This window comes from Glycine soja, chromosome 14 (assembly GCF_004193775.1).
Source record: "Glycine soja cultivar W05 chromosome 14, ASM419377v2, whole genome shotgun sequence".
NCBI classification, from domain to species: domain Eukaryota; kingdom Viridiplantae; phylum Streptophyta; class Magnoliopsida; order Fabales; family Fabaceae; genus Glycine; species Glycine soja.
In genome coordinates, this window is record NC_041015.1 from 303,586 (window position 1) to 331,538 (window position 27,953).

General features: G+C 35.1%; 6 protein-coding genes across 9 annotated transcripts; 2 read left to right on the plus strand and 4 right to left on the minus strand.

Annotated features, from left to right (window-relative positions):
- Window positions 1-1,914: 1,914 nt before the first annotated feature.
- LOC114383195 lies at window positions 1,915-8,870 on the minus strand. Of its 4 annotated transcripts, none has more exons than XM_028342813.1 (8): window positions 8,622-8,870; window positions 7,774-8,244; window positions 7,475-7,646; window positions 6,640-6,937; window positions 5,586-5,658; window positions 4,559-4,649; window positions 2,509-2,588; window positions 1,915-2,404 (listed from the first exon to the last, which is right to left on the minus strand). In XM_028342813.1, the coding sequence occupies exons 1-8, from the start codon at window positions 8,736-8,738 to the stop codon at window positions 2,150-2,152; spliced, it is 1,557 nt and encodes a 518-aa protein (XP_028198614.1). In that variant the 5' UTR covers window positions 8,739-8,870; the 3' UTR covers window positions 1,915-2,149. The 4 variants fall into 4 exon arrangements, with proteins under 4 accessions (XP_028198614.1, XP_028198613.1, XP_028198615.1 ...); XM_028342812.1 differs by having other exon boundaries at window positions 5,586-5,676; XM_028342814.1 differs by having other exon boundaries at window positions 5,586-5,676; window positions 8,563-8,870.
- A 2,215-nt stretch (window positions 8,871-11,085) lies between these two features.
- On the plus strand, window positions 11,086-12,050 carry LOC114383054 (VQ motif-containing protein 22-like). The gene has a single exon (XM_028342645.1). The coding sequence runs from the start codon at window positions 11,184-11,186 to the stop codon at window positions 11,667-11,669; it is 486 nt and encodes a 161-aa protein (XP_028198446.1). The 5' UTR covers window positions 11,086-11,183; the 3' UTR covers window positions 11,670-12,050.
- A 2,020-nt stretch (window positions 12,051-14,070) lies between these two features.
- LOC114384761 (choline-phosphate cytidylyltransferase 2-like) lies at window positions 14,071-17,816 on the minus strand. Its single transcript, XM_028344539.1, has 8 exons — window positions 17,486-17,816; window positions 17,235-17,348; window positions 17,060-17,155; window positions 16,923-16,965; window positions 16,675-16,830; window positions 16,439-16,519; window positions 14,837-14,947; window positions 14,071-14,728 (listed from the first exon to the last, which is right to left on the minus strand). The coding sequence occupies exons 1-8, from the start codon at window positions 17,620-17,622 to the stop codon at window positions 14,510-14,512; spliced, it is 957 nt and encodes a 318-aa protein (XP_028200340.1). The 5' UTR covers window positions 17,623-17,816; the 3' UTR covers window positions 14,071-14,509.
- Window positions 17,817-18,423: 607 nt separating this feature from the next.
- Window positions 18,424-21,257, minus strand: LOC114384758 (pentatricopeptide repeat-containing protein At3g22150, chloroplastic-like). Its single transcript, XM_028344535.1, has one exon. The coding sequence runs from the start codon at window positions 21,155-21,157 to the stop codon at window positions 18,755-18,757; it is 2,403 nt and encodes an 800-aa protein (XP_028200336.1). The 5' UTR covers window positions 21,158-21,257; the 3' UTR covers window positions 18,424-18,754.
- A 717-nt stretch (window positions 21,258-21,974) lies between these two features.
- On the plus strand, window positions 21,975-23,985 carry LOC114384759 (ATPase WRNIP1). The gene has a single exon (XM_028344537.1). It carries the CDS (start codon window positions 22,146-22,148, stop codon window positions 23,751-23,753), a length of 1,608 nt encoding a protein of 535 aa, XP_028200338.1. The 5' UTR covers window positions 21,975-22,145; the 3' UTR covers window positions 23,754-23,985.
- A 116-nt stretch (window positions 23,986-24,101) lies between these two features.
- On the minus strand, window positions 24,102-27,940 carry LOC114384760 (oxygen-dependent coproporphyrinogen-III oxidase, chloroplastic). The gene is made up of 8 exons (XM_028344538.1): window positions 27,326-27,940; window positions 27,157-27,232; window positions 26,567-26,661; window positions 26,126-26,209; window positions 25,063-25,150; window positions 24,846-24,970; window positions 24,653-24,751; window positions 24,102-24,546 (listed from the first exon to the last, which is right to left on the minus strand). Exons 1-8 carry the CDS (start codon window positions 27,845-27,847, stop codon window positions 24,478-24,480), a joined length of 1,158 nt encoding a protein of 385 aa, XP_028200339.1. The 5' UTR covers window positions 27,848-27,940; the 3' UTR covers window positions 24,102-24,477.
- Window positions 27,941-27,953: the final 13 nt, after the last annotated feature.

The following is a 27,953-nucleotide window of genomic DNA, read 5'->3' on the forward strand; positions in this document are numbered from 1 at the left end:
CTATAGCTCTTATCAGTTGCGTACCCGCGGCATTCAGCATCAATCAATGCAATTACTAACTCAATCTGTATTTTCATGTGCCTGCTATAAGTTGACAGCTACGATTGTTTGCTCTTCTAAAGTACAAAATTACCCAAATTGGAAATTTGGTCACTTGGTCGACTTGAGTTGGTTTTACTTTCTCTGTGTAACCACTCTTATTGCATTATGCATCTCTTATACTACGTGCTCCCTCTAATTTCTTTCATTCACGTGATACAATTCATTTGAAAAAGACATGCATTTGTTGCATGAATTTATATATATAATACCCTTTCAATCAGCTGCCTATTTTCCTTTCTTCAACCAAATCCTTTTATCTATCTCTCTGTTGGTCATTTTCCTCTAGTAACTTCTATGCACTCTGCTAACTCATCACTATCTCATATCAGCACGGATTATTATAAGCTATTCGCTGAGGACCTTAGTTAAATATGTTAAATATTATTTCAATTACTTCGGGCATATATTTAATAATTCAATCAACACTAATAGGGTCCTTAATTAGTTTTTCCGCACAAAACTTCCAATTATTCTTTGAAAATTGACTATTGCATCAGCAAGATGAAAATGACCAGCAAATTGACTGTGATTAGTTTTCAACTAACTTCTTAACTATTTTTTTGAAAGATAGCCTTTAAATTGAAATTTTAAAAAAAGAAGGCAATTTGAGAGTTATAATATTTGTATTTCTTTTTTCTACAATATCTTTTACAACTCTTTTCCTCCAAAAAATTTTTATCACATTATTTATCTCACATTTCTCGTATAATAAGAAAAGTTGAAAGTCTATTTTCGGTTGTATAAATTTGAACTAGAAACCTAATTTCTTAAAATCTAACCGGATCTAAGAGTACTACACACTTAGATTGTTCTCATGTGTCACATGCCACGTGTGAGATGTTTTTATTTATTTTATTTTATGAAAACGTGTGCGGTTGTTCTACCCAGAAAGAGCAAGATATATCTAAGAAATCATGTGCTTCAGTTCATAGACCTAATATGCCAAGATTTTTTTGAGCCAATGGGACATAAGAATATGTAGCAAAGTGAATTTTAACCAATTGACGACTGTACAGTGATTTATTTTGAAAAGAATGTTGGCATTTTTCATGTAATTATGTAAAAAACAAGTAGAAAAGGGTAAATAGTAATTAAAAAAATGAATGGTAAAAAATAAGATGAGATAAAAATGAAGAAGGAAGAGTAAAGAGTAAAAGATAAGGACTAAACACCCAATCCCTCTGAGATGGACGTGGATACTACATTATCCAGTGCAATTTTATTTTTTTCACAAGTTCCATACGTGATTAAAAAGAGCATCAATCACGTATGCACAGGCACATGCATAATGCATTCACCCCAAGTGTAATCCTTTATCGATGATAAATTTCCTAACTAACACTGCAGTGGTGGAAATGGTGTTCACACCTTTCATACTTACCTCCAATTCCAAACCTGATTTGCCTACTTCATATTCTTCAAAGCAAGCACATGGTGTAAGCATTGTCTTTTCAGTTAAAACCATTTCCTAGAGGCCGACCCCTAATTCTGAACTAATCTTTTTTGACAGAGATTCTGAACTAATCTTAAGCGGCCAACATCACAACTTATTGATCAAAAGAGGCAACATATGTTTATACCTCTGATGAGCTCACCCTGCTATGCTGAACTGTTTTCCCTCCCTCTTGCTTAATAAGAGGACCAGTACATTCAAAAACGGGATTTTTTTTTTCTAATGTCATCAAGCACTAGATCATAGTCTGTGCTTTAATTTGGACTTCACTCGTGTTTTCTTGAATTGCAATTTAAAAGAGTATTATTCCTTAAACTGTAACAACTTTTCCTTTTTAATCATGCACTCTGACAAATCGCTGGTAGTAACTTGAGGATGTTTTCATTGATGGGGTTGAATTAGTCGATGGGATTGCTTGTCAGTGAAAGGAAAGAGTATAACATACAAAAGTAACGTTTAACTATGTTAACAAATATCATGATTCACACTTTCAAGTGGAAATCCTCATGTTTTTAGTGTAAAAAGTTAGTAAAAAAAGAAAGAAAAAGAACAAAAGTCTTCATAACTGAGGAAGACTGCCCTGAATCAGTTGTATCAACTGTTGCCATGCTGCGGCAGATGATGCTCTTGTTGTCTTTGTCGCTGATGTTGTCCTCCATCTTCCTGTCCCTGTTCTTGTACATGCTCACGATGCTGCTGCTCTGTCCAGTTAACATTTACAAAGGAGGATTGAACCTGCCTGCTAGTTCTCCATCCGATGAATTCCATAACGAGAGAATTCATACTGATGGCAATCCCAAATCCAGTGAACGTAGAAAGGAGAATGGAGAGAATTGCATTAAAATTGAGCTACAAAAGTGAAACAAAGGTAAATGTCAAAAATATATATATTTTCGCTCTCACCGAGTGCCAAGTATCTTCATGAAGTCAGGATAGGAACTATATCATCTTACAATAGTATAAAATACATGAGCTAACAGGATAAGAGTTGCAAACTGGAAGCAAGCATAAGCCCATACGAAACTCCTGCTCACTGCCACCACAACAACATCACTCATGTTAATCAGAAATTAATAACCCGGTATCATGTAGTCTACAGCATAAGATTATAGCAACTCCAGAGGATCTAATGAACAGGAAAATTACAGAGTATGGGCCTTGTTCTAATCAATTCTCGTGTCAGAATCATTAGGATAATCTCAACTTCTTTTACCATTTATTTGTTTTAAATCAGACATTACATACCAAATCAGATGTTGCGGCTGATAGAAATTGTTTCTTTGAACTCACTAAACTTAAAATGAACAGGAAAATTACAGAGTATGGGTCTTGTTCTAATGAATTCTCATGTCAGAAACAATAGGACAATGTCAACTTGTTTTACCACTTTATGCGTTTTAAATCAGATATTACACACCAAATCAGATGTTGCAGCTGATAAAAATTGTTCCTTTGAACTCACCAGACTTAACCGTATACTCCATTTGCCAAAACCCAAACAGACTTTGTTTCTTTTCACTCACCTGACTTAACTGTATCCCCCAATTTGCCAAAACCCACACATAATCTGGTTCAAAATCAAAGTCCAAGATTTACATTTAAATACACATATCAAGATCCAGTACAGGGGTAACAACCATGCATTAACTAAAGAGAACTTTGAACTGTAGCCATCCACTCACAGTAGGACAACAACATCAATGCTTTTTTTCACAGGACTTAACAGAAGAAAACTCAGGGAGGAGGGAGGAGGAAGAGGAGGATATGGATCAGCACCATTTAGAGCTAGAACCTTTATAAAGTTTTCTCCTTAAGTTTTCTTAGGTCTTCATCCACTCCTTTTAATTGGACTATCTTCCATTTGATATTTTTGTCACTGAAGCTCCTACTGCTCTTTAAATTAAAATTATTTTAACAATGTTGGCTTCTCCTTTAGCTTAAAAACTATTATTATAGAACCCTGGCCGGTTATAAAAGCAAATGGAAGTCAAAACGTCAGATGTTAAAGGGAAAGCTTCTGTGTTCTGGATCCTCCCAGTTTGTCAAAGCTTACAAAAATGATTCTGCAGTATAAATTTTTTGGGGGGCATTTTTCATAAGCGGCTATTTTCAACCTATGAAAAAAAGCAGTAAAACAGTTTTTTAAAAACAAAGCATACATAATTATTATATAAACATCTTTTACTTAAAATATAGTTTATATTCAAAAAAAGAAAATGAAAAACTCAAATAAATAAGCAAGAAATACTTGAAAAATGCTTATTCTTCCTTTTTCTTGGGGTACAGGAATGCTTATTCTTCCTTGATAAACTAGAGTTAGACACTTAGTAATTACAGTCATAATGAGAGTAATTCTAAATAGAGAAATGAGGTGTACAGACCTTGTAACTTATCTCAATTCTTTTGGTGGTAGGAAAAATGTACATACGGAATGACGTTTACAGGTCTAGCGAGGAGAGACATATTAAAAAATAATTCCATGCCAATGGAGGCCAAAACATTTGATTTAGATTTTATAAGAGCCTACTTATTAGTCCAATATTTGTCAATTACAATGTATTGTTACTTGTTAGTCCAATGTTTGTCAATTTCCATTGTATGTATTCCATTTTAATACTTCATGATTATTTTTACCGCTATCCTTATCTGTAACCATAGCTTGCAAGTGCATAATAACCTACTTGATGAATTCTAGCAACACACTTCCCCATAATTCTTTCCAACACACTTTGTACCACGGATTAAAATTCACCTGAGTCTTAGTAAATAATAAATGGGACTCATTAAATAGGAGATGAAGCCTACATGAATATCATCCAATAGAAGGAAGTGTCTTCAAAGGAGTATAAAGAGCATATTGCTAACATCTCTCTAACTTACTATAAATTTGACAATTATACATGAATACAGTTCACTTTTATACCTTGTAATAAAAATAAAAACTAGAACAAAAATGAAACCAAAAGTGCAAATGTTAAGGAAGAGAGAAGAAAACAGCTTTACCCATGGTTGATGCAATCATAGATGAAAGGAGACCTAAAACACAGGAGAATGGTAATGAAATGGCAAGAGCACGAGGTCCCAAATCTGAAACCTGGTAAACTAGAAACCATTGTGTCAGACACACTTATATTTCACACAAAACAGTAGTTATAAAGTTGGCTTGGTGGTTAAAGGGAGAAGGGCGGAGGGAGAGGTTGTGGGTTCAAATCCCTCCCACCAACAAAAACTAAAAAACTAACAACTAACATTGATCAATAAAAAAAAATGTTTTACACAAAACAGTTAATTGTTAACAAAGGAAAACAAAACTAGAAAAAATAAATGAAGCATATACAGCATTATCCAAGGGCTCTCATATAAACAGTATTAGTAAACATGGCCTTCTAGTACTAAATAGGCAAAGAAATAGTATCTCCCTTTATTCCCTAGAACACAGGTACAAAAATGTATTCCATGAAACAATTAATGAGTAAATTGAACAAAATAATAAAATACAAAGAAAGCCATTTGTTTAAATTTGGACCTACAAGCTGCCTAAATTATAAAGCACTTTTCCCACTCCTTCAGCACTAATTAAACTTAAAACAAGTGATTTTTAGCCTTTTTAGGATACAGATAGGATTTGCTTCTTAAAAAAAACAGAAAACTATTACTTTTTTTTTTAAGAAAAAGCAATTTAGACAAACACACGCAAAAAAAAAAAAGCATAAGACTGCTTATTTTATTAAAAAAATAAGTTTAAACAAATGGGTCCTAAGTATGTGTTCCCTGTTCTTATGCCCTAAATAAAGAAAACTTTCCTTCATCTGTAAACTGAGAAAATTGCTAAACTCCCAGTAGATGAGGTTATACTTTCAGAATTACCTACTAACAACTACAGATTGGTCAAAATAATCTTTCAGAGGCAAGTTTCTCATGTAGATGGCACTGTGACAATTGGATGCAATAAGCCCAAAATCATAACTTGATGCAAGCAGCAGTTAGCCAGTTACCATAAACTTCAGCACAGATACAAAGAAAAGCATACCAGTAGTTGCTCTAGAAAACAAAAGTACGCAAGCATGCTGACCAAGATAAGTACTGGTACATCCTGCCAGATCCTGTTATGCATGAAATAGCTAGAATACATTACAATTAGAAAAGTAGTGATTGGCTGATGATTTATCATAGGTTTTGTAGACATAAGAAGGGTGATGTTTATGTCTTTTTAGGAGGGGTATCTTTGGTAGATCTACAAAGAGATTGTGATGTGTTACATTACATGTATCATGTTCTTAGTTTTTCTCTTTATTCCCTTTCATTTTTAGTTTAGTTTTTCAGGATTTATTTATTATCCTCTAGGTTTTTACATGTCTTTTTTTCTTAAATGATACTTTGTTTATCCAAAAAAAAAAAAAAAGCAGATGTATATGTTGTTCAAAATCAGAATCAATTGCATATGTTTATTAGACAGCCCATCAGCCAATAGCATATGGAGTAGGCTTTTCAGTGTGTTTGATGGGCCTTGGATTTTTCCCAATAGCCAGGAGCAGTTTCTTGAGATTAATTAAAAAAATTTGGCAGAAGCAGAGGGTATAGTTTTACGGGTGTCTTGTACACTGTCATTTGGGTCTTAGGATGGAGAAGAGATGCTTGGTTATTCAAGGTAAATATCCTTCAACTTGATATAGAACATTATTGTTCTGATGGCATCTTATTGGAGCTCAGCACATGGATTCTTCCAAGGGGGTTTCTTGGACAGATATAAAAAGGGATTGGACAGCTCTGTTATTTTCTTTGGTAAAGTGAAAGAAGGAAATCTATTCTTTGTAATCCTTTCCTTATATTCTTTCTTTTCCTTAAAAGGAACAAAAAGGATGCCAAACAATACCAAGAGCACATCTTACTGCCACATTGTCACCTATCCATATGTGCAAATAAACTGAAGCTGAAGCTTTTTAAACTTAACAACCCAAAATAGTTAAGATCTACTACTTTATATAGTTTTATAACCACCCTAGTTTCCCTAATATCATATCATAGATAACACTTTAGGTCTAATTGAACACAGATGACTAACACGGTGAAGTAATTAAACATACCTGTAATAAACTATTTCTGACTGTTGTGGCACATTTGATGCCTGCCTAGCAGGAGTTAGAGGATTATAAATTTTCAACAGTGTTACTGGGAGGTTCTGGACATCCAGCTTGCAGACATCACAGGTCCTGTTTCCCTTAATACTAAACCACTTTACTGCACATTCTTGGTGAGCAAGTGCAAGATCACCTTTACAACTGCATTCCATCTTAAGTGTATTCCCTCCTTCCCCAAGCTCCACCAAACAAATCCTGCAAACTGCTTGTTCCTCTGGAATATCCTCAGTAGCATCTTCAATGGCTGGAAAGGAAAGAACGGAGTGAAAAGACACAAAGGAGGGGGAGGAGGAGGGATTTAAGCATACAGTTAACAAGACAATACAAACCAATGAGAATAGTATACTGATTAAAAAATTAATGTATTCTATGAAAAATTCTAGTCCCTATTTAACCTGTTTCTATTTAAATACCAAGTAATCCTAACTCAGAAAAAGACAAACCATAAACTAAAACCCTAAGATCAAAATTAGAAGTTAACATCAATATAAACTTCATTCAGTATTATCATTTCTTTATTTAATTTGGAGAGTCCAGTGCAATGAAATGAAAGGGTTTTCCTTAGATTATATCTCTAGGAAACCTCTATTCTCTTTCTTCTATATTATTGTTGCTAATTTCATTTAATTTATGGTTTAGTGCTCAACTCAATATCAAATACATGTTGCTTGTCAAAATGACAGAACACTTCAAATTATGCACATTGTTGATCAAGTTCAAGAAGTTTAAAAGGGACATTTAGAAGAAAATTTTGTAAATTCCATATATTTTGAGGAATTACCAATCTCTGGAACGAAAGCACCATCAGTTGACTTTCCACCAACAGTTTCAAGATGTCGTTTTGCTGAAATTACACGAATCAAGCCCCTAGAATCTGTAACCCTTAAATTAGTGGCTTTGCCATCAACTGGGACTGAAAATGATCGTGTCATATGCTGATGAACTTCCATTGTCTGTTCAAAAAGAAAAGGCATATATTAAGCAACATGTGCCATTTTTCACTTACAAAATGTGAATAATAAGTACAGTGTAAAAGTAGTTGTTTTGGTCTTGAAATTAGAATGAATACTGGAAACATACACTTAAATCAGAATCACGCCCTAGATGTCTTCCATGTTCATTCTCTGCACTTGAAGTTGCAAATGGAGTAACTGGTAATGAATGTGAAACTTTTGTTGATGGGGAGATAACCCTATTATTAAGAGACAGAGAAGTTGAAGTGGAAGGTTTGTCCAAAGGAGCATCTGATGGGGGAGTGTTGGGAACTATGAGACCTGTCCTTTCAATATCCTGGGAACAGGCATTTATCTTGAAGCTCCTCTGAGGAAGTAAACCTCTCATTGAAGACCTGACTTTGGCTGAATTTGGCCTTGGGGGAAGTCCTCTTGTGGAACCAGGACTTGATCGTGAAACCGAAGGACCATCAGTCTTTGCAAAAGTAGATAATGCAATATCTAGTGACCATGCTGGTATTTGCAGTGAGGATAAATTAGGTCGTCTAGACTGAGGAATCCGGGAGGCCTTGTTACTCTTTTCATTTCCAGTACATGTCTACAATGCCATGCCATCAAAGTAAAAATTCAGAGCTGGACATGTTTGTATTCCTTTTATGATGGCATGGTGTGATAATTAATAATTACTTTAGTCTATCCAGTTAATCTAAATACTAAAACATTAGTAATCTAATTCTAATCAATTGGTTAAAAAATACAGATTATTGGCACCGCCACACCCAGACCCACACAAAGAAAAAAAAAAAAAAGATCTTGAATGAAAAGAAAGCACAGAATTAATTTAGTAGTCACATTACGATTATTCAGATAAAAACAAACCCAGGGTTTCATTTCTGAAGAAAATATTTAGAGTAACCTGGGCAGGAACCGGCACAAAATCAGCGTCAAGTTGAAGCTCAGCATCGGCACTCTCACCTCTATTTTCCATCCAAGGAAACGCTTTGGCAAAACAGTTACACTCACGGCATCAAATGCCCAAACGCCATAATGTATTATATTATATTTTGATTTTGATTTAATTATGATTAGCATTATAATAATAGAAGGAAAAGTGGGGTGACAATGATGATACTGATCCGAACGAAGGTTAGGGTTCCTTTGATTCAGATAATTAATTATTTAATTAACCAAAATCGAAAGATTATTCGCTTTTTTGGAATAGTTATCTCACGATTAATGCCCGCCAACTGCAACTCGTGACATGCCAACTTTATGATCCTTCCACCTCTCCCACGATTCTCCATTCTACGTTTTTCCTCTTTCCTTCCTCTGCACTTCGCTCACACACACTTTTCTTGGAGTCCTCAGCCTCTCAATTATTTGCAATTTTTTCCCTCTTTTTTATATTGTTTCAATCATAAATTTAAAAAAAAAAACATAAATATATAAAAAATGTGAGAAACTGGATTTGACCTACTAAATGTGAAAACTCTTTTTTAAAATAAAATATTTATATATCTTTATATTTTAATGTAATAAATATTTTTAATAAAAAAATATTACTTTTAATTTTTAAATACTTAAAATTAAACGGATATTAACAAAATTGTATTTTATGTAATTTCAAAATATTAAAGTTATGCCATATGAAAACACCTTCAATGTAGGTCAATTGTTATTTCCATATCAAACTTATAAAAGAGGTGATGAGCCAGCATAGTGGTGTGACTTTTTTATTTAAGATTATAATTAAGATTAATTTAAAATTATAAGAGTGATTTGATGGTTGAGAAAAGAAAAAGAGAAAAAGAATGTGTGTTCAAATTCATATACTAACAAAAAAAAAGGATTGAGATTGTAATTTAGTAATTTTTTTTATAATAATAAAGGTTAACTTATATTTTTTATCTTCTATAATTGTTATTTCTTAAAACTAAACTCTTGTTTTCTTTCAAATTGTACAGAAATGGGTTAATTTAGATAAGTTCACATAAGCATGGGGCTAATTAGGTGAATTTTCAGGTACTTTAAAATAATTAAACTTATTTTTAATTTAATAGATTAACAAAGTTATTTTTACAAGTTATAGAACATTGGTCTACAAGCTCATAAATTATGTGGCTAATTAGGTTGTTATACACCTTCAATTATTGTTTCATGTCTCATTGCATTTTAAAAAGCACAATCTGAAATGTAAAATTATATTCCAAAATGGAATGGGGGAACAAGAAGAAATAATTAGTGGTGCGTAAAGTTTTAGCCTTAGATATAGACTATAGTTAAATGGATAACTTGTGTTTAAGCTAAAATGCAGAATTGTAGGCATTTTAACCACGATTTGGCGAGCAAGGTTTTGAACAAAATGATTGAGGAATATAATAATAAACGCAATTAAAGGAAGGTGGTAAGCAGGTGGTAGAATAAAGTTATATATTTTGGTATTTAGCGTGGAAGGGAAGTTGAGGAAGGTAGTGGGGAGTTTCATGTTTGTAGAATTTGAAGTCCAGTCAATTGAAGGAAGAGTCCAAGTCAGCCACAACCCACATAATAAGTCGCAGACATCATCCATACAACAAATTTAAACTCATTCAATATTTCATCCCAAAGTCGGCGTCTTGGTGTTATATTTGCTGCTTCCTCGATGCAACCTCTAAGACTCACCACACATTCCTCATACATCCCCCCTTCCCTCAACCCTCTACTCCAACATTCTAAATCAATTACCATTCATCAAAATTACTATTGTCTTCAACTATATTTAATATCTCTATTCTTTCTTAACTTACATGGCCTTTCTCTAATTTATTAACATAATTCTCTTCTAATTTCTTATGCTATTTTACCATATCAATATTTTTCATTTATTAGTATCTCCCGTAAATATTTAAATGATACACACCTATATTATATCTCATCTCATATATAATAGCACTATCTTAGTAAAAACAAGTCATTTAATCATAATAATTTGTGTAATTAATTATTTTCTTAAAATATATGCGGTGCCAAAATTTATTTTTCTATTAAATAGATAAAGTCTATATGTAAAACATATAAAGTTAAAGTTTAGAATAATTATTAATTTACAGAGAAGATAAAATTTACAAAAATAAAATTAAAGTTCAGAATACAAATATACAATAACAACATTTTTTTTCTCATTTAAGTAAAATTCACTAGATGAATCACATGATATTATTGATTTCCATTAAAAACCAAATTATGAAGAATATTATTTATGATGACTTTTGTGAATGATTTCTATCTCCATGAAGTCCTTTTGATATACTACTAAAACCATCCGATCTTGTTTCCTGTAAACTCACCAAACCATCTTGAAAAATTGAAAAAAGTTTAGGAGGTTAATTAAGGGTTTTTTTCTTCTAGTAATTTATATATTATTATTGTCTGACACATGAAGACGTGGTCCCTTGTAACTATGACTTAATATTGACAAGGACCAAGGCGAGCACAGTGAAGAAGGAAGAAAATTGGAAGCAGCATAAATAGGCCACCAATGCACATTTTTCTTCCTCCATGACTGCTACCATGTCTGGCCCTATTCCTAATGATCACTGGCTCCATTTCTATCAACAAAACCAATTCCCCTCTTCCGTTTCCGACGCCACAACCGTGACAACCACCGCCGCGCCGGCCAAGCTAAGCCCAGAAGGCGGAGTCTCAAAGCCCATTAGACGGCGTTCACGGGCCTCAAGGAGAACTCCCACCACTCTGCTGAACACGGACACCAGCAATTTCCGGGCCATGGTGCAACAGTTCACTGGAGCTCCTTCTGCGCCTGATATGTTTGGGAGCCCAGTCCCTGTCAACCCAAATGGCCTCATGTTGGCCCCTTCTCAGTCCCTTTATCACCAACAAAACCACTTAGCATACAGAGATGGTGGAGACAAGGGTTTTTTTCAGAGACTGAGCAACCCAACAGCAACAGCTCCAAATAATGATCGAGCTGATGAGGTTTTGGTGGACCATGGCGGGCGTTTCTTCCCAACAACTTCTTCTTGAATCTTGTTTGTCTCTCCAATAGGAAGGAGCTTTTAAGTTTCTTCCATACATAAATTCAGCAGATAATTAGGTGCTAACTTGTTGACCAACCCTATGTGAAATGGAACTATATATATTTCCACCTGCACCTGCACCACACTTTCAGCTCTATCTTATTTTTTGCCCTTCCTTGCTTCAAATCGAATCCAGCTATGTTCTTTTTTTCATTATGCTGTGTCGTCGTTGGCTTTCCTTTTCTATTTAAATTTGTGTATTTGTTTTTTATCTTAATCTTGATTGGGACCCTTCTCTTTAGAGAGTCCTAGCCCGATTATAGTTTAATTATTTTGGATATGGTCACTCGGTTAGGCTATGCCAATACTTTTACGTGTGTTGACTTGCTTCCTTCTTTGTATATCTCTCTCTGTAACAACGGTTATTCACACAATAAATTTTATAATAATTTCATTTTTTTTTATCAAATTACTTATTTTATTCAGAAAATGTAAAATAAATTTGATGTTTTATCTTATTTTTTTAATTTAATTTGACTGTTTATTCTTTATTAAGTTAAATTTGATTATTTCTTTATTTTCTTAGTTTACTTTAATTTCGTATCTTTTAAAAAGTGTAGTTGATCGTTTATCTTATTTTTTAGTTCAATTTAAATGAACTTTTTTGTTAAAAATGATGTGAAGAAAAAAAGGAAGAAAATTGAAAAAAAAAATTATTTTTAAATGATTAACGAAATCAATCTTAAATAGATTAAAGGATTGAATTGGAAAAAAAAAAAGATAAAAGATAAATTAAATCAAAAAAAAGATAAAGGACCAAATAATTTTTTAAAAAAGATAGAGGATCAAATTGAACTTTTTAAAAGATAAATTATCAAATTGAAAAAGGAAATAAGATTGGTCATTTAGCCTTAAAAAAATGATTATTCAACACCAAAGAAACTATTAGATAAGAAAGTGATAAAAAAAAATAAAAATATAGATATGATACGATAAAAAGAGAAATAATGAGTGTTAATAAGATATATTAAATGAATTCTTTGATAAAAATTGTTCAAATTGATTTTGATGAAATTGATTTATGTTTAAATGTTTTTATTATGAAATCAAATTAAAAGTAAAACTTAATATAAATTTTTTTATTCAATGTAAAAATTATTCAAACTTAATTAAACTCAATACCTGTTTGCTTCAACATGTCGTTGAACTTGATCTGCATAAACTTATATTATGAAATCAAATTAAAAGTAAAACTTAATATAAATTTTTTTATTCAATGTAAAAATTATTCAAACTTAATTAAACTCAATACCTGTTTGCTTCAACATGTCGTTGAACTTGATCCGCATAAACTTATGGACATGGATCAAACATATACTCAATCAAGTTTGGATCCAAAATCAATTATAAATTTTTTTTTCAACGCTAAATTAAATATATGAAAAATTATCTGAAATTAATTATGGACTCAAAATCAATTTTTAAAGTAAAATTAAACACACACCGAATGAAATAGTGTCCAAATACCGTTTTTCAATTTTATTATATACTTTTTTATTATCTCTTTTGCATGAAAGTTAATATAAATTTGTATTATATATAAATAAAATTCCTTATCTCTGTGACCTTTGGTAACGAAAAAATGTGGAAGCAGGAAGCAGCTCTCTCTTTATATTAGTAAAATCTCCGTAGTGTAGAAAAAATAAGAGTCTATTTGAAACTAAGTAGTTGTTAACAAGTGTGTTTGGACCTATATTTTGATATTTTTTAGTTGACAACTATGTTCAGTATAAGAGAAGTACTAATGACACTCTTGACATTTTCCTTTTAAATACTAGGTCCAAACACACTTGTTAACAACTACTTAGTTTCAAATAGACTCTTATTTTTTCTACACTACGGAGATTTTACTAATATAAAGAGAGAGCTGCTTCCTGCTTCCACATTTTTTCGTTACCAAAGGTCACAGAGATAAGGAATTTTATTTATATATAATACAAATTTATATTAACTTTCATGCAAAAGAGATAATAAAAAAGTATATAATAAAATTGAAAAACGGTATTTGGACACTATTTCATTCGGTGTGTGTTAATTTATTAAAAATTATTAATTTTAGTAAATTTTACTTCTCAATTAATGTTTATTTTTCTTGAATTTATTGAAAATTAATAATTTTTAATAAATTATAACCAATCACATAAAGTATCCCAAAAAAATGTCGCTAGCACTCCTCATGGTGATTTTCAATAATGTTGGAAACATAATTCCAATTTTCAAATTCAAGTTTCAGGAAAACAATTAAAAGTAATTTTTTGTATGAACACCATCTTGAGCTGTGTTATTTTAAACATTACATGTCAAAATCAATTTTCTAATATATGCAAACAAAAATTATACGACTGAACTTACATTAACTTAAAATCAATTTTATAAAATCACATGATCCAAACTTAAGTCTACAGACATATCCAATTCATGTATGATGCCTACAAGATGCAAAAGATAGAGTTGATGACTTCAATGGGACGTGAAAATTCACGTTAGATTGTACGAGGAATTTGTGATTTTCCTTCCCTGAGCTAGCAACGCTGAAATAGAATGTAGAACCCAAAATTAAGTGAATAAAAAGGATATGGTACTTTTCCCATCTAAAATTAACCATATGCACAAACACTCGTATACCAGCATTCAACACGTAAAATTTTGACCACACTAGCAAAATGAAAGTTCCCTTGTGCAACTTCAAATCCACTATCCAACATAATGCATATAATATTGCAGATATCGCATGGACAGTTGCTATTGACATTCTGCCGAGAACCCAACAATTCCACCGAAGTATACCTATTCTTTTTTCTCATCTTTTCCATTATTTTGAGGATTAAGCTCATCATCATCATAATATTCTTCAAAATATTCTTCATCACTATCATCCTCCTCATCATAATAATACTCCTCATCATCGTCATCCTTATCATCCTTGCCATTTTGTAGACGAAGTGTGCCATCTCTTGACTGCTGACCTCTTAACCTCTCTTGAATTCGATCCCTAATTGCTGTTCCCTGTTGGTAGATCCAAGTGGTAACAATAAAAAAAACAAAATGAGAAGTTAACAAGAAGTTTACATACATTAGAAGAGTTGCATAGCTTTTTCACATAAATTAGCTCACCATCTTGTGGCAACCTTCTTCAAACATTTCCAGAAAACCAGCTACCCAACGATCAGCATTTTCCACCCACTCATTCCGATGCATGCCAGCAGTCTTTGCAACAATTTGGATCTGGATAAACCACACAAAGATATGTATCTTTACCATAATTGATAATTCAATTAAAAACAACCGAGATAATTTTTAATGTATGATACTGTTAAGTATTAAGCGTACATAAAAGTTGAAAAGAGAACACTTATGTCCACAGGACTACAAGTATTGCCTTATTATGTAAAAAGCATAGGTTTTAAACCATAGCCTCATCTATACAGCTATATACAAAGCAAAAACCGTAGATTAGTTTCAACACTTTCAATTTAATACAACATCTCCCTCACACCCGGATATACATTAGCAAAATCAATAATTTAAGAAAGCTGCTTCCTAATACTGCTTTTAAAAACTATTCTTAGAGACAGACTCAGAGAAAGAGAAAGAGAGAGATGCAAAAATAGTATCAATTCTCTATTTTTCTTTTACAAGACAACTACAGTAAAGCCAGTCCATAGTTTTTTTCACTCTCTAGTATCTTTTCCTTGTAGGCAAAGAATTTTAATGTTGGCCAAATATTAATATGAGCCTAATAAAGTCAAGGAAAAAAACTGAAACAAGCAATATTTGCAATCAGATGTATAGCTGACAATAGAGAATTATGCCAAAGCAAACTAGTAACTGACTGATATCAGTTTCACGGCAATAAATCATACAACCACTAATTACCAGTGAAACCGTGATCTGTGATGCCCGACAGTGAAGGTTTGACAAAAAAAACAGGGAGAAATTAAAAGCAATATTTTTTCATTCATCCAGGTTTGTTGCACTAAAATTACAATGATAAGTTAAAACTATATTGAAAAAAATATATAGATATGTAAATTTAAGATAAATTATAAATTCAATCTGCAAAGTTCTCCCCCCCCCCCCCCAATCCTTCTTCTGTAATTACAGTAGTAATCAGACAGCAAGAAGATCCACGAAGTCACGACATTTAATTAAATAATTAAATATAAAAACATACAGAGGATATGAAACACAAAGACCTATATAATGAAATTTATCACAATATGAGGAATGCAATTTTTGAGAAGGTATATTCAATTGATTTGATAATGTTAGGACTCCATGATTCTGAATTAAAACAGACTGCATGGTTCAAAATAACAATTAAAACAACATAGCCGTATGTCAATTCAGATTGGGTTGGTTTTTTTGTTGATTTTACTCCTTAATCACGTTTTTGTCCTTGAAAAAGACTCCGAGATCCACAAATGCAATACTTAGACAAAATTGTGACAATAAACCGTTGAATCCAAAAACCAGTAGCAGATGTCCAACATCCCATAACAGATTGAATGACAATTGTACTTAACTATGAATTTTTCAAAGCACTTTACCTGACATTCTTAGCTCCTACTTCAACAGTCATTACATTACAAAGTTATAATCTACATGTGATTTTCATCCTACAGCCCTTCCATCCCATTTAATTCACATGATGTTGCCTAACAAAAGTATTAATTCGACTTGATAACCTAAATTATATGTTATAGCAATACATACCTTTTCGCCAACTTTTTCTTGATGTTCCTTCACTTTCTCTTGTAATGTTTTCAACCTTCTATTCACCCTCAGTCGCTTTTCCTATTTATGACAAAGTAATGACAACCACAAGGGACAAGAGCATTCACCAAAGGAACAAAGAGTGACGTCAATATAAGAACAAACAATTTGCTGAAAGAGGTATCATGTTAAATTTTAAAGTAGAATACATCAAAGAGATCTATGCCAAATCATGCCTTCACATAGCTCACGCCAAGCTCGTTTCTTGAGTACCCACGATCCAAGTTCCGCAGCACATATTGGTTATAATCTTTGACAATCCTCATTATAACATCGGACGTGGATATTCCTTCGGTCCGTTTTGTTTCCTTAAACCTCCCAACAGATTTAACCTACATAAAAAATTCACAGCACATAGTATAAGTGAAAGGAGAAAGTAACAACGAAATTAAAAAAATAAAAAAGAAAGTTTTGTCATACATACAAATTCATAAACATCATTGGCAGCACCACTGGCATCAGCATAACTGTGGACAATGGGTTGACAAGTGCAAAAAAGATTATTATATTATGCAATGAAGTTACTAGATTCAGATGTTGATGTTGAGAGATTAATCTTACGGAAGAGAGTCATGAGCCACATAGTCAATGTAGTGCTTGTCAAGAAACTCTTGATTGATAACCCAAGGGGCATCAGGAATAACTTCATCCACCCATCTGATCTCAAAATGAAATCAAACTCAAACTCAAATTCAAATTCAAATGGTTGAAGCAACAAAAAAAAAAAATACCATACTTGCAGTGGCGCAGGGATTCGTATCGTTCGGCCTCTGTCATAACAGTTTTGCCTTTGTATTTGTGGGTGACTTCATCGTTGCAACACCCAACAAGCAAGTATGTATTCGGAAACCTAAAATACCAAAGTAAGAGTGTATGTGAATGGAACCTTGAAGAAATGCCTTCTATTAATAAATGGATTGATATAAATGAAATCTATTATCAGATCTCGGAGGCAAAGCAAAGGATTGGGAAATGATTGATGAATACGATTTCTTGGCTTGCTCGAGGGAGCGAGCGTGGCCAAAGTGGAAGAGATCGTAGATGCCATCCGCGTACACTCGAACGGGACGGTCCTGGTCCTCCGGAGGCGACGCCGTTTTCGAATGCTCGCTCTGATCTGCCATTCGCCTCTTCTTTTCTCTTTTTTTCTTCTCTTTGGTAATAAATAAATCGCAATTTCGCTCGCAAACGTCGTATGCGCTTTTCCTCCAAAATGTTCTTTTTCTTAAAACGAAGACGAAGAGTACTACATGATTGTTTCAGAGTATACTATGTTTTTCTCTTAAAAAAATGGTTTTTAGTCTTCAATGCCTTTTCATTTTCATGATTTTGTTCCTTCAACTGTTTAAAGACTTCGTTCTTCAAGTTTTTTTTTTTATGAATCAATATGGGCCGAATCTGGTGAGTCAACCGGATGGAAAATTAAAAAATTGTTGGGATGCCCATGAAATTGTAATCCGGCTCACTTAACCCGTAATTCAGTGGGTTGCAATTGGATTGATTCACTTAACTCATTTTAACTAAAATTTAATATTTTTTAATTTTATTCTTAAGATTTTAATGTTGTTAAATTATGACTATTGTTTGAACAATTGAATTTTATTTTAACTCTTTTGAATGATATTTATGAATTTGAGATATTTGAATGATAATATTATATGTTTAAATGGTTATTTGAAACATTTCTCATTTATTTATATTCATATTTGAACCATTTGAATTAATAAATATATTTGTTCGAAAATTCCTTTTTTTAAAAAAGAAAAAAGTTTTAATTTTTTCATTTGGATTTCATAGACTTCTTAATGAGATAACATCTCCACTATCACACAAAACACTTTTGCTCTTAATTGTTCGGTTTCAGTTTTATCAAACAAGCCCCAAGAGTTCAAGACTACAGCCAAATTATGTAAAAAAGGCTGAGCTGGAGAATTATACCTCAATATAACAGTAATCATCACACCATTTCTTGTAGCAGGAGTAAAAGGTAGGATGAAACGTGTGTCACTATTCAACTGTACATGAATTGAATGAGTTGTTCATCACTGAAATAAGTGTTTCAAATGAATTGCCAATAGCAGTTCTAGTCATGTATGTGTACACTGGATGAACTTATGCTGGTCGTGAAACTATCATTGGTTATAATCAATCCTGTGACTGCTGTGTATCAAAGAACCAAACTCAATTTTTTGAAAGCTGCCCACTGCAGAGCAACCAACATCTGACTTTGATAATATTTGTCATAACGCATTCATTTCAGTCACTAGATTCCAAAATCCTATTTAAATTGGAATTGTTGCGTGGCTTATAACCAGCATCCTTCATGCCCATAGTCAATTTGTCCAAGATATAATATATCTCACCACTTTGGGGGTGCTTCTCGTCTCTGGATACAAAGAAGTTCACATGCCCAGCAATCTCAACCCAACTACATCCCATTTCCTTTTGCAAACCTTTTTCCTTCATCTGATTTCTCACTCTATCAACTTTTTCCCACTCTCCTTCCTCTGCATAGATATTTGAGATCAAAACATGATATCCAGCAATCCTTTTTTCTGTTTCCATATTAAGCAACTTTTCAGCAATAAATTTTCCCAATTCAAAGTACCCATGATTTCTGCAGGCCCCAAGAATAGATCCCCAGATTTCTATTGCATTACCATCCTCACCCAATCTCTGGACAAACTCATAGGCTTCGACCACCCTCCCAACCCTCCCTAACATGTCTGCAACACAACAATAATGTTCAATTGAGGGCTTAATTTTATGTAATTCGTCCATATACTCAAATATGTGAAGACCTTCTTCAACCAAACCACTATAACTGCAAGCAGACAAGATGGCAACAAAAGTAACTGCATCAGGCTTAATCCCACATCTCAGCATGGAATCATACAAGGCAAGAGCTTCCTTACCCATTCCATGCTGACCATAGCTCATTATCATTGTGGTGTATGTAACAGAATTCCTCTCTGGTGTTCTGATAAAAACATTTTCGGCATAACTGATTGCGCCCGATTTGGAATACGTGTCCACTAAAGCAGTTCCCACAAAAACATTTTCATCCAAGAAATGACGTATGGCAAATCCGTGAAGTTGCCTAGCAAAGGTCGTACTTCCCATTGAACTACAGGCTGGGAGAATGGACGCTAAGGTCACTGCATTTGGAATTACCTTGTGAACTAATGCCTCTCTAAGAATGAGAATGGCTTTGTCACTGAGCTCGTTCTGTGTATAACCAGCAATCATAGCATTCCATGTGGCCAGATCTCTATCACTTGGGCAATTCTGCTGAAATAACAACTCAGAAGTCCTAATCAACCTGGATTTCGCATACATATCAATCAGATAACTCTCCATACCCTCAAACTGTATCCCGTGGCGAATTAGGTATGCATGGGTTTGCCGTCCAATGTAAGAGCTCCTCATGTTAGAAGCCGCAGAAAGAAGGGCCGTCATGGTGACGGAATCGATCGGAAACTTCTGCTTCTGCATCTCGCACACAAGCATGAGTGCTTCCTCATCCAAACCATTCTGTACGAAGGAAGAAATTATAGTATTCCACGAAACAGCATCCCTTTGAGACATGTTATCAAAAACCTTAAAGGAAGTATCAACAAAATTGCATCTGGAGTACATAACCATGATAGCATTGACAACAATAACTGGAGTAGCTGCCAAATTTTTTAGAACAAATGCATGTAGCTGATGAGCCAATTTAATTTGCTGCAGCTGGGAAACAGCAGAGATAACGGACAGAAAAGTGACCTCATCGCACACGGCCTCCTCTGACTCCAGGGCACGAACGAAAACATCAACCCCTTGAAGAGGACAGTTATTTTGAACATAACCACCAATCATGGTGTTCCAAACCTCTGTATTTTTGTTGGAACAACGGTCAAAAACCATCCTAGCATGGTCTAAGCAACCAAGATCAGAAAACAAAACGATTGCGGAGCTAACAGCAAAGACGTCATTGACATAGTCGGCACCAAATTTAAGAAGCAAGGCATAAAACATAAGAGCGGTTTTAGGATCAGGGACAGCGGGGAAGACATTGACGAAAGTAACGGGAGATGGAGTAATGGAAGTTTTAATGAGGGTTGCGAAGGCGCGAAGGGCGTGAAGGTGTCGGTGGGTTTTGACGAACCATGAAATCAAGGTGTTCCAAGCGACGACGTTACGTTTGCGCATAACGGCGAAAACTTTGAGGACGTAGTCGTGTTGGGATTGAGGGGGCAAGCAGGAGGAGTACATGTTCAAGAGGGAGTTGTAGACGATTCGAGAGTTGGATTGGGAGCGAAGAAGATGGGAATGAAGGGCCTTACCGGTCATGAGGTTTTGGGTTAGGGAGCAGGCCTTGAGGGTGGAAGAGAAGGTGTAGCAATCGGAAGGGGTGCAGGGGGTGGACTTCATTTCAGCGTAGAGCTGGAGGGCTTCCAAAGGCATGTGGTTGCAGATGAAGCCGATGATGACGGTGTTCCACACCGCGGTGGAGGCGCGTGGAAGAGTGTCCAGAAGATGGCGTGCCAAGTGAGGTTGCCCCTCTTGGCACAGTTTGCTTAGGCGAGACCGAATGCTAATGCCGCGGCTTGGCTTTCCGCCCTCAACTGGAACAGGAGGAACGGGAACAACCGTAGAAGAAGCCATCACCCTCATCCCAAACACACACTAACACTATCCTATTCTTCTCACACTCACATTACTACTTCATCAATTCTAATTATAGGATCAAAATACAATGTTTACAACCACTCAAACAGGAATAAACTGGATAATTAAATCTAAATAAATAAGTTCTCAATGTAAAACATTGTCCAATTAAAAATCATTACCATGATAGTTGTTACCACATATCTTTTAATATTATTTTTTATTCTTAATATCAAATTAAAAGAATACTTAAAAAATAATTTGTAAATATAATTAATAAAATTACTTGATGCTAATTTCAATCCTTTACATGAAAACAAATCAAAATATTTTTTATCCTAATAAGTATAGAATGAAACGTATGATTGTTTTCAAATGTATTAATAATTAATATCTTAGTCTTGATTTATTGTGAAATATAATATTGAGATATTATTATTTTTGTATGAAACTAAATGCATTTATCAAACTATTAACATTATTTCTTAAATTATTAGTAATGTTGAATAATTAGTTCTATAAGCACATTTAAAATAAAATTTAAATTTATGATATTATTAATTAAAATTAATTTATCTATTTTCATTGATTTTGATAAATTAAATATTTATTTTATATATATAGAATTGAATGTATTATTAATTAACTAAAAATCCATTAATTTTGTTTATATTTGAGTTTGACGAAAGTATAAGTAAAAAAAAAAAGAATAAAAAACTTAGTCTAAACACTTAAAAAGGTAAAAATAATAATTAAAACCATACCTAAACATGTAAAAAAAATACCTAAACTAAAATATTAAAATTGAAAGAACAATTAAACTTAAAATTTTAATTATTTCCATTCTCCTTTGATTGATTTGTAACACAAAAAAAATCCTCCCCCCGAGAAAATATATACAATTCCTCAGTATGGGCTTCCGGAGAAAAGGGTGTGCGAGTGTGAGAATAAAAAAATAAAAAAAGAAAGAAGAGAAGATTGCATTTGCATCAAGATGGAGATGCAACAACTCCTCAGTATGGGCTTCCCGGACGAGTTAGCCGCCCAAGCCTTGGCTGCCACCGGCGGCAAATCCACCGTGAAAGCCACCGAATGGATTCTCTCTCACAAGCCCAACTCTTCCACATTCCAGCCCAAGCTCGATCGCTTCTTCCATTCCCAATCACAAGAACATGACGAACCCTCCAAACGCCCCAAACCTTCTCCTTCTCCTTCTCCTTCTCCAGCACAACCACAACACTGGCCCTCTTTCTTCTTTAAGATCGCAGACAAGAAACACGCCAACACCCACATTCACGAACCCTTGTACGAGCGGTTGCGTCCCAGAACCCTTGACGACGTCGTCGGTCAGGAGCATCTCCTCGCCCCCAACTCCCTTCTTCGCTCCGCAATCCAACGCAACCGCCTCCCCTCCATCCTCCTGTGGGGCCCACCCGGCACCGGCAAGACCACTATCGCCAAAGCCATCGTCAACTCCACCCCTTCTACTAACTCTTACCGCTTCGTCTCCTTATCTGCCGTCACCAGCGGCGTCAAAGACGTCAGGGACGCCGTCGACGAGGCCAGAAAACTCAGACTCAAATCCAACCAAACCACCGTTCTCTTCGTGGACGAGGTTCACAGGTTCAACAAGTCCCAACAGGACTCTTTCTTACCCGTCATTGAAGATGGCAGCATTGTCTTCCTTGGGGCCACCACCGAAAACCCTTCTTTCCATTTGATCACCCCTCTCTTGTCTCGTTGCCGCGTACTCACTCTTAACCCTCTCCAACCCCATCACCTTGCCTTGCTTCTGAACCGCGCTGTCACTCACACTGACAAAGGGTTGATGCAGAGCGTGGGGGTTCATGTTGATGTGAGCGAGGAAGTTGTTGATTTTATAAGCAACAACTGTGATGGGGATGCTCGGGTGGCCTTGAATGCCTTGGAGATTGCAGCTGTTACCGCAGCTGCAAGGCTACAACAAGGGATGGAATTGGATCTTCACACGAACGAGGAATGCAAGGATGATGTTGCTGCTGCTGCTGCTGTTGTTGTTAGTGTTGCTGATGCAAAGGAGGCACTTCAGTGCAAGCATGTTGCTTATGATAAAGCTGGGGAAGAGCACTATAATGTAATCAGTGCGTTGCACAAGTCTATGAGGGGAAGTGATGCAAATGCAGCTATTTATTGGTTGGCAAGAATGTTAGAGGGGGGTGAAGAGCCTCTTTACATTGCACGCAGACTCATACGGTTTGCAAGTGAGGATGTTGGTTTGGCTGATCCGTTGGCTCTGAATCAGGCCGTCTCATGCTACCAAGCATGCCACTTCATAGGAATGCCAGAATGCAATGTCATTCTTGCTCAGTGTGTTGCTTACTTGGCCTTGGCACCTAAGTCTGTTGCTGTTTATCGAGCCATAGGAGCCGCTCAGAAGGCAGTGAGGGAATCGGCTGGACACAATGAGGGTGTGCCTCTCCATTTGAGGAATGCTCCAACCAAATTAATGAAGGACATTGGATATGGGAAGGGATACATCTACACTCCCGACAATCCCACCGCAACACAAACTTACTTACCACCATCACTTCTGGGTCACAAGTTCCTCGATTGGCCTGAGTGACAGAGACGGAGTTATTATGTGCTTTTTTTTTTTTTTTTTTGCCTTTTGGTTTTGGGGGTAGTAAGGAGAAGGGTGCATACTGCAAACGATGTGTGCTTCTTTGTATATTTTTCCACCATTGCTAATAAATATATTGGCAATGGTGGGGGTGGGGGAATGCTAAATGCTAGTGCAATGCATGATGTAAATTTTACCTGATTAAATCTCATTTTCACTAATTTACTTTGAATTCTATTTTATTCTTCACCATAGGCCATACCTATCACTTTATGTTTAATTTAATAATTGTTCGATGAGTTCATTAAAAGTGGATATATGTGGCAAATTATAGGATCTTACATATAGCAATTGCTCAAAGATTTTTCAGTCAAAAGTATTATATCACCTTCAACAGAATTACCAATTTACTAGTCTGAGGTGTTGTGCAATACTGGCATTAAAGAAGCTGCCTTTTGTTTTCTTACATGGGATTGAGGAGTTACTTGTAGAAAGAACAATGGTTGGCAGTAGGTATACTACAGACGCAGCCTAGACATTTGTAATTTTCTGCATTTTCACGCTTTACGCGGATGACTCTAGCAAAATACGTGATTTACAATCCACCTAGTACAACAAGCTAACATTCTGACTCATCATAACAAGCACTTGATATACACCGAAAAAAGAAACAAGCTCCCTTATTATTAAATTAAAAAGCTGACAAATTGGGGGGTCAACTGATGAATTAGATCCATTCCTTGGGGTTGATGCATGCGTCCAAGAGTTTCCATTCTTCGCTTCCTTCTTCCGGTTTCTGCATACAAAAGGTCACCACCGTTTCAGTAGCAATTTCATAAATGGAAAATTTAAGTCATCTAACATCTAACTTGTTTAAAATAAAGAAGATTCCAAAATCGTACATGATCGTATTCCCACCGAGCAGTCAGTGGGAGAGAAACAAGTATACTCTCTATTCTCCCTCCAGTTTTCAGTCCAAATGTTGTACCCCTATCATATACCTGTGGCCAAAAATGTTATATAGTACAAATACAAATCTGATTTGAAAGAGTAGAGCAATACATTTTAAGTCTAGAGTTGGGTTAAAAGGTGTACCAAATTGAATTCAACATATCGTCCCCTTCGCAATTGTTGCCATGCTTTCTGATGATCATTGAAGGGCAAATCCTTCCTTTTCTCTATGATAGGTAAATAAGCAGGAATAACAGAATTTGCACATTCTGCAAGCAACCATTGTTTGGGCAGCATGAGATAGAGAGAATTATATGTCTTTCCAGTTAGAACCATCAGATTTATAAATGCAAGTAATTACCAGTAGCAAAGGAAAGGAGCATCTCCTGATCATAGTCATTAAGATCATCAAAAAATATTCCTCCAAGCCCTCTCCTTTCACCTCGATGCTGAATGTAGAAATAAGAGGAAGATAAGGAAAAACAACCAACAACAGCATATTCCCATGCACTCAACTTCAATTTAAAAAATATGTATAATGAATCCACTCTAACCCCTTAAACATAAAAGATGGCCTCCATGGCCCATCAAGTTACATGTTATATTGACTCAACTCCAGTATACTCAAATGGGAGCACTGTCTATGACAATTGACAAACAAGAGACTGAAAACAGATAAACAATTTTAAACCTTCCGACAACATCTTCCTAGTAATCCTCCTATTTATAAGATGAAGAAAGTATCAAATGTTTCTTATGTGTTAAGGACACTAAGTAGTTGGCATAAAGACGATAAGATAGGGTAAGCTATCATATCCTATTTTAATCTATTGTTTGGTGAGTCAATTAGATATGATAAACTTCTTGTATTCCTATTTGTTCATCATATCTTATTCATTAATTCAAAAATTATCCGAAGGGAAGAGTAAGATTCTGAACAAATAAGATTACATAGATAAAATTTCCCTTTTCACCTTCATCTCACAGTGTGCAACTCCTTTGTTCCACCACCACAACACTGTCCAATGTCACTGTCGCCAGCATCATCGCCATGATTACCACTACTACCACCATGATCATAACTGCATAGTCATCATCTTGCTTCCCCTGCATCACATATCTTCTTCCCATTCCCATCATTTCATTATTACCGACAGTCATTGCTGTTATCCATTTACCACCATTTGTTTCTTGCTTATTAATTATGAGAGCCTCCAATTCATCATATATTAAATTCATCAAAATTAAATATAACAGAAAGCCAAATTCATGAGTAAACTTCTATTAAAGGTACATGAACTGGACATGGAATGCTTAATACTCACTCATCACTGTTAACCTTTACTTTTATCAAACAGATCCTAAGACTGCTCAAAAATACAGTATTAAAGCTTTATTGTGTGAAAAAGGATTAAGAATTATACCTTGATATAAAAGTAATCATCACACCATTTCTTGAATCGGGGGTAAAAAGTAGGTTCAAACTTGTCACAGGCTTGTTTTTGAATCTACATAAGCAGCAAGATTTAAAGTTAGAGAGATTTTAAGTGACCTTGATTGCAGAATCCTTAAGCATTTGCCAAAACCGTTCCTAGAAATATAAAGAGAAACAAATTCTGTGCTTAACATTCCAATGCCTCCAATTTTAAGTGAACCAAGCTACATAAATTCAACTCAAGAAAACCCACCTAAAACTACAAAAATATATTAAAGGCACTCTCAAAAAGGACCAATATCATCAAGGTGTGATGACATTTTAGAACAAAGGAAATTATTTTTTCTTTCATCTTTTACCAAGTAAAAAAACCATTATTGATTCTAAACCATAAAAATGTCAGAAACCAATATTTGTGCTAAGGACATACTGAATGGAAGTGCTTAACATCCTCCTCAAAAATGTAAGCTGGTGTCAAGTCAGTTCCCCCACCAAACCACCATTGTCTAGGTGCTCCAGGAGCATCTGCAGAAAGCAACAGCTTGACTATCAATAGCAGCACATTTAAAAAAGGGTTCAACAACTTTATGCTCTTATGTTAACATCTCTTTGGTTTAATATTTGTTTTAAGATTTTGAGACGAACATGTACATATAGTTTTGTGTTTTTTTTTGTTTTTATTTATATATATAGTTGTGATTTATACATAAGCAACTGATAACAAATAGTAATTTGAAAAAAAAAAACAAAAACCTACAAAGTTGAACCTGAGGTAACCAAGCTTGAAAAAGACGGAGCAGATATCAGATCATATTAGCTTCTATACAGTAATTAAAGATTAAACAGTCCCAAGCACACACACAAAGCCCAAACAACAGGAAGCAAAAAGACAGGCATGAAAGAAGCAGTATAAAAAGAAATTGTTAATCACATCACATGTGTTGAAGTAATATGACAAAAAATACTGCTAAAATGATATAAAGAGGAGCTTGGAAATGAGCAAATCAGAATGCAATTTACCTTTAGGAGCATCGGTTTCAAAATAGCGATAGTTGAAATGTAGGGTAGGGGCAAACGGGTTCTTTGGGTGTAAAACCTGAACAGAAAGACAATGGGGGCAAATTAACTAGTCCAAAAAAAAAAAGGAAATAAAAAAAAAATTGAGTAGAGGTGGTAGAGAGATACTAACGGAGCTGATTCCAGCAGCGAAGAAAGGCACAGGACCAGGTTTTTGATCGGTAGGAACACCCTTGGCAGCACGATATGCGTCAGGTGGCATGACACCGTAAACAACAGAGACATTAACCCCAGCCTTCTCCCAAACGGCACCGTCTTGAAGGACCCTGCTAATGCCACCGCCGCCACCGGGCCTGGACCAAACGTCCTCCTTGAACTGGGCCCCACCATCAGCGGCCTCGAGGGCACTGCACACGGTGTCCTGGGCCTCCCTTATCATCTTCTCGAAGCGGGCCCGAACCGAAGTGGAAGACTGGGCCTCGTCCACTCCTCTGAGAAACGTTTCGGGACGATTGGCCTCCGGGGTCTCTTTCTCTATAGAAACGGTGGCTCTGACTGGGCCTTTTGCCATGCTCGGAGGTGGCTTCCAACTGCGCTTAGTGAGCGAGATCGCAGTTGGAGTAGTGGAAGCGGAGCCAGAGCGAAAAGGGAACGCGTAGGACGGAGCCGAGACAATGCTCGCACAATGCATCATGCTTCGGATTTGATTCCCAAAGAGGCTTCTGAAAATGAAATTCGGAAATGATAAGGTCTTCCTTCCTTTCTCCCAACGCTTGCAGTTTAAAATTAATTAATTCACT